We start from the raw sequence: 8,366 nt of genomic DNA on the forward strand, positions 1-8,366 counted from the left end.
TAAAGTTCAGTTTTCATTACAGCATGTATTCAAATTCGTCTCCTTAGAAATCATGCATATATCAAAAGTCATCTTTTAATAATTAGATACCATGCCTATAGGAATATAAATTAGTTCTAATAGAAATCATGCCTATAGAACTTAAAACCAGTTAGTTGGAAAAACAGTTTAATTCACGTTTGTTTATTCTAAATTGGATTAATCTATTAATCTGTCGCTTTTTTAATAAATTTTCAAACGCTGCCTTAAACTAATACGGCTGGAAAGCATGCCTATAGGATCTCAAGCTGCCATTTAAAATTATTTTACTATTTTACTGCATTCCTAATCCATATAGATATCATGCATTTAAGACGTCACTATTATGCGCTTAGGCAAGCCTATAGGACGATTAAAATCCTGCAACTATAAAAGTTGTGCTTCGTTATTTAAGACTGTTCACATTCACATGTCTAAAATCAGTAGGCAAGTTAAATATGTCTTTGACGCTTAGTCCTAATTCAATGCTGTATAATCCCTGCTCACCTAGATATCATGTTCTAGGATTTTTCTCTTAAATACTTGACTGTTGTTTCAAGACGTGCAATTACTTGTTATATTTGTGGAGGTGACTGTGAGCCTGTAATTTGTTCTCTTTAAATACAATCCTAATTGTTTTTGATTGACGCCTAGACTTTTATCCTTTAAAACCTTAGGAAGTTCTAGAACTACCTAAATTAGCAGTCCTAAATACCTCCAGGGCCACAAGGAAGAGGCGGGTAGTGCATGCACATGACATCTATCAAGGTTATTAGAACGCTTTAGGCAATGACCAAGGGGAGGGAATTGGGTAGTAAGGATATGATGACTACGCGCTAATGTCACGTGTAACCCCTCATCGAGGAGTGATTACCGGGCATTGTGTGGGGTGATCCTATAGGCTAACCAACCTAGGGCCCCTCTTTCCAACTTTCAATGTTTAAACAAATTTACTTTCCTTTATATGTGTGCAACTTGTTCAAATATTTTCCCCTGTTCCATTACTTGAATCACTTATGTGCTTAGAATGTCTTTACTTGCAAGTACGTGTTGAAAATATTTATTTGTTAAAAGGACTAATTCACATAAGTATAAGTTCGGCCGGGACCCACCGTTGTGGACCGCGAGGGGTGCCTAACACCTTCCCCTCAAGGTTATTTCGAGCCCTTACCCAAAATATTTGTTAATGCAAACTAGTCTAAGAGTTAATTGCTCTAGGTGCCCTAACGCATCATAATCCGTTAGGTGGCGATTCTTCAAAATACCTAAATCCCAAAAGGAAACGAGTTACTACCTCATGAATGTCGAAACTCGGACTTCTCTTTGCGGAAGGAAAAAAGGGGACGCGACAAGTATGATAAGGAAAAAAATTTTATAAGCTAACCAAGCTGTGATTGTGTCACACAGAGGTGAAGGGTATGTAATCACCCTTCTGTGTTTTTTTTTTTTGGTAAGGATATCTATATCCTTGTCTTGTAATTGTTGGAGGTTAGGCTATCCCCCCTCCTATTTTGAAGATAAATACAACACCCCCAGTGAACCCTGGGAAATTATATTTAAAAAAAAAATTGACTTCGGTCTTTTCTAGACTTGTGCAAGTAATCCACGCCAATTTCCCTATTGATCATGCATCGCAATATTGGTTGATCCATGCATCCGGATTCCGGTCTGTTTGCTCTTATTTCTTTTTCGAGCTAGGGTAGGCTGGTCAGGGTAGGACGCATCTAGACCAAAGCTGTGCCGCTTTATGCCGTTTGGTTGGAATATTATTTTTTCTTTGTGTGGGTTGAAGTTGATTAAGGAGTATGATGAGTTTTTAGTAATTGTTTGGTGCTTATATAAGAAACGGATGTATTTAATATTTTTTTCATAATGAGACTATTACCAATACATTTCAAAAAATGAAGTCTTGCCGAGGAGATCTATAGCAATGTACTTGAATTCGTTTTATTACTATGAATTAATTTTTATTTTGAGTATATGATGTTATTACAGTAATTTATTTCTTTTCTTATTTCTTCACTTGTTTAAATTCTAACATCACTTATCAAAAATTCTGCATAAATCAGAAAGGTGGGTAGGAGGCATATTAATTATATTAGTCTAGGGAAAGAGAACAAAAAGGAGGAAATAAATAACATGATGTACTGTATAGATAAAGTAAGTCATGAAATAAAGATGAAACCATGCAATGCATGCATGCAAAATCTGATGTTACAGTAACATTTCATGTGGCATATCCCTTTTTGGCTCTTAGATAAAAATAGATGGTCCTACAAAAGCTAGAGTACAAGAAGCATCATCGATGTTCGCAGTACGCATGATAGAGTGCGTTGTCTTCACCTTCAATATATATACTTTGCCCGGTCACCACTCCATGCCCCTCACGCCTCGGCCTCTTTAGGTAGCTCTATGTTTTAATTCACTCCCCGTCTCTCCAGTATCTGTGAGCTTTCCATCTTGGCAATTCACTGCAACCAATAAAGGCATCATATAGTTGCACTACCATGCAATATATGCTTTATTCGTCCCACTAAAAAAGCAGCAGTATCCCCTTCAGCCCTTCTTCCATTTTGATTTAGTCTTATATGTATAAACTGCTACTAAGTGATATTACAGGCAGTGGTGTCAAAGGCTCATTTAAGGTGCACTTAAGTTCTGAAGCTCAAAAAAGTTCAGGGAGCGCACTTCGACTCGCCTAAGTTGCGCTTCAGCGTAAGAAAGACATCAAGGAGTGTGCCTTATTGCCCATGAGTTCTATCTTGAATCGAATAGTACCAAACACCAATAAGAATTGAAAAATAAGGGCATTAGTTGTTAAGTAAAATATTATAAGTGAATTTGTTACTTTTTTTCTCGAATTACATATATATATATATATATATATATATATATATAGAGCCTTTTTTACTAAATTCATATTTTAATTGAGCTTTGCGTTTAAAGCCCCAATATACCTGGAACACTTTTTAGAGCTTTTTGCTTTTGACAACACTGGTTATAAGTACCATAAGATAACAAAATTATAAGGTACGAGAAGTCATAATGGGAGGTTTTTACTTCTTGAACTATTTATATATTGTGTAGGACTTATAACTTGTAGGATTAATTGAAAATGTGAAAAATGGAAGTATTCATCAAATTATTCTTCCTTTTCTTTTGGAATAGGGGTTTGGGTGCATGGGAGAGGCAGGAGGAGAATTGAGAGAAATAACGATTATCTTTGGTTAGAGAGTTCAATTTCTATGCATTAATGGTATAAAAAGATATTTACATAATCAGAATAAGATAATTACATGAATAATTTTATGAATAATAATTAGTAGTAATTATGTAAAGATGGGAATAAGCAATAATATCCTGGAATTACATTCGCTGAGAATATAAAACATTTATATACACGGCAAGTGTACGTAAATTAAATCCTTTTGGCCAAGAGGACAGTTGGCTATTGCTCGTGGGAAAATCTGAGAAAGGTGCCAGTTGAGATGATAAGGGAAAAAGAATTTACATAGAATTCCGTTCGATGAGTACCGTCAGAGAAAAGCTTCGCATAGTTGTGAGAGCCACGCTTAGGGAATATGGAATCCTAAATTCTAAAGAGGGAAAAAGATTGGGAAAGTTGGATGCCCTCTGTCGGTTTGTCTCATTGGGAAATCTTCTTTCATTCACTCCAAAGAAGCTTCCAAAATCCCCTACTAGTTAGTTAGCTTCTCTCTTTTTCCTCAAATAAAAGTAAAAAAGAATATATTCTCAAGCCTCAACTTCTTTACCTTTTTTTATTTTTTGGCTTTGGTTTTCTTTGACTGGGAAGGAAGATCAGGGCTCTTTTCTTAATCATAATTGTGCTTTAGTCACGCAATCATGACGTAGTCTGTCCTAGACTCATAGCGTTACTATTTCTTATTCTTAAGGAACGGTTCATCCCATGGTCTTTTTGCGGAAATCATTTTATTTCACTAATTACTATTATTTCAAACGAAATTATTTGAACTACAACTTCTTGATCTAGCTATAAAAATGAAGCAGTATGAAATATGAATGCAGTGCAAATATTGTTAGTGGGACATAAAACTTTTTAAAAGTTAAAAGAGAAATAAAACAACAACTTAGACGAACATAAAGTGGTATCAATGAGAATGACAGTTTTTCAAATGGGAAAAGAAATTATGACTAACGATTAAAGGCTATCGGATGTACAAATTCTAAATGTAAGGAAATGCATGGGGTGGAATGACGCACACACATGAATATATCTAGAATGTGAAAATTTATCCAAAGATACATTGGGAGAAATGATCGATACGCGCGTGCACATATACATGTAAAAATCATCAGACTGCAACAATAATTACTAGTATGTCTTAGTATCAAATAGTTGAGAACGACAATATAAGTCCTCATTACTATGTCTTTCATATAAACTCATCTTAGGCAAATATATACAGAATAAGAAAAAAAATTAAATAAGAAGTATTACACGCTCTTTATATTTTTTATTGACATATACATTTATGAAAAAACTAAGCACCTCCTTAAAAACATATGGGACATAAATCGTCGACTATTACAACTATTATTTCTTCAGGGTTTTCACCGGTATACAGTGAAAACATAGGACAACAGAAACACTAACTCTTTTAAGTGTAGTCTAGTGCAGTTGATACAATTAATAAAATTAAATATATGCATATACAATAGCGAAAATGATGGAGCCGCTAAACATTCATAGGTAATTAACTTGAAGTAATAAATGTTGAGTAACTTGCTATAATGGATTAAATTACATCGATTGTGCAAAAATTCTTTTAACTCTATTGATACATATAACTTAAATCCATAATAATACTACAATAATTACTTGAGAAATATAAAAAGTTGCTGTGTAAAAAATTGTCAAGTTTTACCCGAAAACAGAGTTTCGTCCACCTTGAGCACTCAAACTTGAAAGCTGGGGCGCTCTTCTTGGGGAGGGCCTCTCCAACTTTGCATCGAATTTCTTTTCGTCCAGCATTGGCTTTGACTCGTAAATGTCAGATACAGAATCAAGCTCGGGATTGCAACTCCTCTCCATTGAAAGCGGTGCCATCTGAATAATGTCATCTTGATTAGGCCCTAAAACACAAAACAGTTGTTATACTAGATAAAATTCAATTACTTTAATATGACAAGATTTTATTGTTATACTTTGTCTATCCCAATATATGTGGCATATTTTATTTTTCGAGATTCAAATTAGTGATCTTTTAATTAACCAACATTTTAAATTGTATCTTTTTAATTATGTTGACATGAGAAGAATTACAACTTATTCTACTTTTATGTAAGTTTGAAATATCCAAATTTTAATTTTAAAATAATGAGTTAATCTAACTTCAAAAATTAGTCAAATTAACTCTCAAAAAGCAAAAAGTACCACATAAATTAAGGCAGAAGAGAAGTAATAGATAAAGTTCATACGTGAAATTAAGTCTGTTGTTGGTCCACCCAATTCTTGGAGACGGAAATCGTCGGACCACATCAAGGGGCTCTTTCCATTGGCATTAACCCCATTGCTATAAGGACTAGACCTCTTCTTTCCAAGAGACAAGTTATGATCAGTATTATTATTACCAACAAGGAAACTTTCAAAGGATGAGGACCTTTCCCCCATGCTACTTTGTGGATGAAGCTCGAGCTGTTGCTCATGTCCTCCACAAATATTAAGGTCTTGAAATGACGAGAAACTGAGAGGAGGAGCCCCGAATTCTTTAAAGGCAGCTGAAATGTCCGGTATTATTCCTCCTCCCTGATTTCCCATGCCTTTAAAGGTTCTTGCTGGTAACGCCATATTTTCCTCTCCGCCCAATGTTTGACAAGCTTTCTCCAGTATAGTCTGCATGTACTTTCCCTGAGCCTCAATCCTTAACTGAAGGTGTCTTTGTACCTACGTCATGTACCCGTAATAATTTATCATGTTAATTAATGTTCGAGTAGAGGTGGATCCAGAATTTAAACTTATGGGTTCAATCTTTAAAGTTCTATATATTGAACCCATTGTATATTTCGGGACCAGACCTATATACTGCAATTTTAGTGAAACTTTAACAGAAATTTATGCTCCGCAGCAAAGTATTGGTTTCAGATAAAATTGTTTCCACGACGCTGCATCCGCCTCCGACAAGCAAAGGCAGATATTGCTTTATTTATTGGGTTCAACTAAATCCATGATTTTAATTTGACACGGCAGATAAATATATGTAGATGATAGATAAAAATTTAAAAAAAAAAAAATTAACCTATAATGTTCAAAAGTACACGTATTTAAGGGTAAAACTCAAAAGTTGAACCCGTCACATTTAAATTCATATTGTCCCGCAATACTAGAAGGTCATCTCGATTGGGAGAAAGGTTGAAATAATTTACCTCTAGTTGTTCATGCAGCCTTCTCTGCACCTCCATTTGCATCCTAATTCCATCAGTGATGAGAACGTTAATACTACCATCATTTCATGTATTCAATACAATATATTCCTCAATGACAAAATTAAATCAACACTCATATGATGAAAATAACTTGTACTAGAGTGTGGTAACTAAAAATAAACTGAAAGAGCAGCCATGCAAAGCCCGGAGTTTTGTCACAAATTCAACTCTCCTAATTAACCGACGCCCACCCTAACAGAAGCAATTCAACTAGAAAAAATATATCTCAGCTGGAGGGAGAGAATTGAATACTAGCTATTGGTAAAATTGCTACCTTTCATACTAGAGGATTAAAGAGGGTTAAAGTTTGATTCTCATCATATCCTTTGCTTCTAACTTTCCTTAACTTTGGTATCTCATACCCCTCCGAAAGAAGTTTAAATAAGAAATGAAAAGATCAAAATGTTCCAAGAAACAATTGCTAATAATTAAAGTGAAAGCAAAACTAAAGGAGCTAGGGATTATTTAAATTAAAGTTGAAAGGAAAATTAAACACATACTCATTCATATTGCGGCCGATCATTCCAGATGAGGATGCCGAATTTCTTTGCAGTTCTAAACTGGTTGCTGCAATACAATGAGAGACACTTGAAGTTTTTTATATCTAATACCACAATTGTGAGTTACTTGATAAACTTGAAGAATTAATCAGTACCTCTATCACCATCCTTCACCGAGTGATCATTGAATTCCTTGTGAGGTTGCTTTCCCAGTCTAAATTTCTAGTAAAATCAAAAGTTGCATAAACTAAGAGCTTAGGTCAATAAACTTCATGAAAAAATTTAAACAAACATGTAGAAAACTAATTCTTGAACTGCAAAAAAACAAGAAATAGCAACAACAATCTAACATTAATACCTGGAGATGGCTCTTGAGATGGTAAAGGGTTAAACCCTTAACTCCCATAACCCTCATAATTGTCTTAGGTGTTGCTTCTGTACAAGTGATAATACAATATGTTTTGATTAAGAAACAACATAAGCTGAAATAAAATAAATAAATAAAGTTCAAACAGATATATCAAGTTTAAATCTTGAATCTGCTTCCTCGGGGAGGGCGGTGATCATATGCAACTAGGTAAAGGGAGTATAGAGAACGAACGTACTATCAGGTCCACCTAACTGAGTAACAGCATCAACAAAACGCTCGTGAAGTTCAACAGTCCAACGAAGACGAGGTTTAGGATCAGTTGTGAGAACGAGGCCTGAGTCTCCTTGAACACACATGGGTCTGTCATGGGAATTCATAGTTGAAGGTTTCTTGGCATGGAACATTCTCTACTTTTTTTAATTTTCTCTCTAGCCTGTTTGTTTTTTCCTCAATCGAATACTATGCTAAAGAGAGATTCAAGAACAAATGCTATATGCAAATAGAATAGGAAGAAGAATAGGGCGGTTTTGAAGAAGAGAACATGCACCTTTTCGCTTTCAAGTAGTAGAAAAAAAAAAGTAGTGCCTGGGACAAGCTAAGCAAAACCCTACAATTAAATAAAGAAAAAGACTGTTGAGTAAATTTTTGTATTATACTATACTCAGTAGATTTCTATCTCAGCAAAAAAGTTCCCCAACACTAACATGCTGCCCTCCTTTGCCAAAAGAAAGTTCCCCTGTGTATGTATATCAGAACAAAATTAATTAATTACTGTGTGAGGCTGTATTTTTTGCTTTTCTATTCTTTATTAAAGCAAAGAGGGACGCGATCGTATAACGTGAGGCGGTATAATTTATTAATACGATAGTATAGTAGTTAATTACCATATGGGGTTGAATTTATACTCTTTAGTTCTTTATTTATTATTGAAGAAAAAAGGGATTCTAATAACGTGACCTAATATCAATTACTCATACAATAATGATAACTAACTTTGCATTTCTTGGGAATTG

The 8,366-nt window shown here is 34.6% G+C and overlaps 1 protein-coding gene across 2 annotated transcripts; it reads right to left on the bottom strand.

Moving 5' to 3' along the window:
- Positions 1 to 4,730: 4,730 nt before the first annotated feature.
- On the bottom strand, positions 4,731 to 7,872 carry LOC104221711 (myb family transcription factor IPN2). Of its 2 annotated transcripts, none has more exons than XM_009772832.2 (7): positions 7,589 to 7,872; positions 7,342 to 7,418; positions 7,139 to 7,205; positions 6,984 to 7,050; positions 6,424 to 6,466; positions 5,479 to 5,944; positions 4,731 to 5,107 (listed from the first exon to the last, which is right to left on the bottom strand). In XM_009772832.2, exons 1-7 carry the CDS (start codon positions 7,755 to 7,757, stop codon positions 5,064 to 5,066), a joined length of 933 nt encoding a protein of 310 aa, XP_009771134.1. In that variant the 5' UTR covers positions 7,758 to 7,872; the 3' UTR covers positions 4,731 to 5,063. The 2 variants fall into 2 exon arrangements, with proteins under 2 accessions (XP_009771134.1, XP_009771133.1); XM_009772831.2 differs by having other exon boundaries at positions 4,731 to 5,133; positions 7,589 to 7,870.
- Between the last annotated feature and the right edge of the window lie 494 nt (positions 7,873 to 8,366).

Source organism: Nicotiana sylvestris, chromosome 6, assembly GCF_000393655.2.
Source record: "Nicotiana sylvestris chromosome 6, ASM39365v2, whole genome shotgun sequence".
NCBI lineage: Eukaryota > Viridiplantae > Streptophyta > Magnoliopsida > Solanales > Solanaceae > Nicotiana > Nicotiana sylvestris.

Coding starts and splice junctions, on each gene's coding strand:
- LOC104221711 (XM_009772831.2), bottom strand. CDS start 7,757: ATGTTCCATGCCAAGAAACCTTCAACTATGAATTCCCATGACAGACCC. Junction 6,467..6,983: donor ATCGGCCGCAATATGAATGA/GTATGTGTTTAA, acceptor TGATGGAATTAG/GATGCAAATGGAGGTGCAGA. Junction 5,134..5,478: donor AACAACAGACTTAATTTCAC/GTATGAACTTTA, acceptor TTTGTGTTTTAG/GGCCTAATCAAGATGACATT.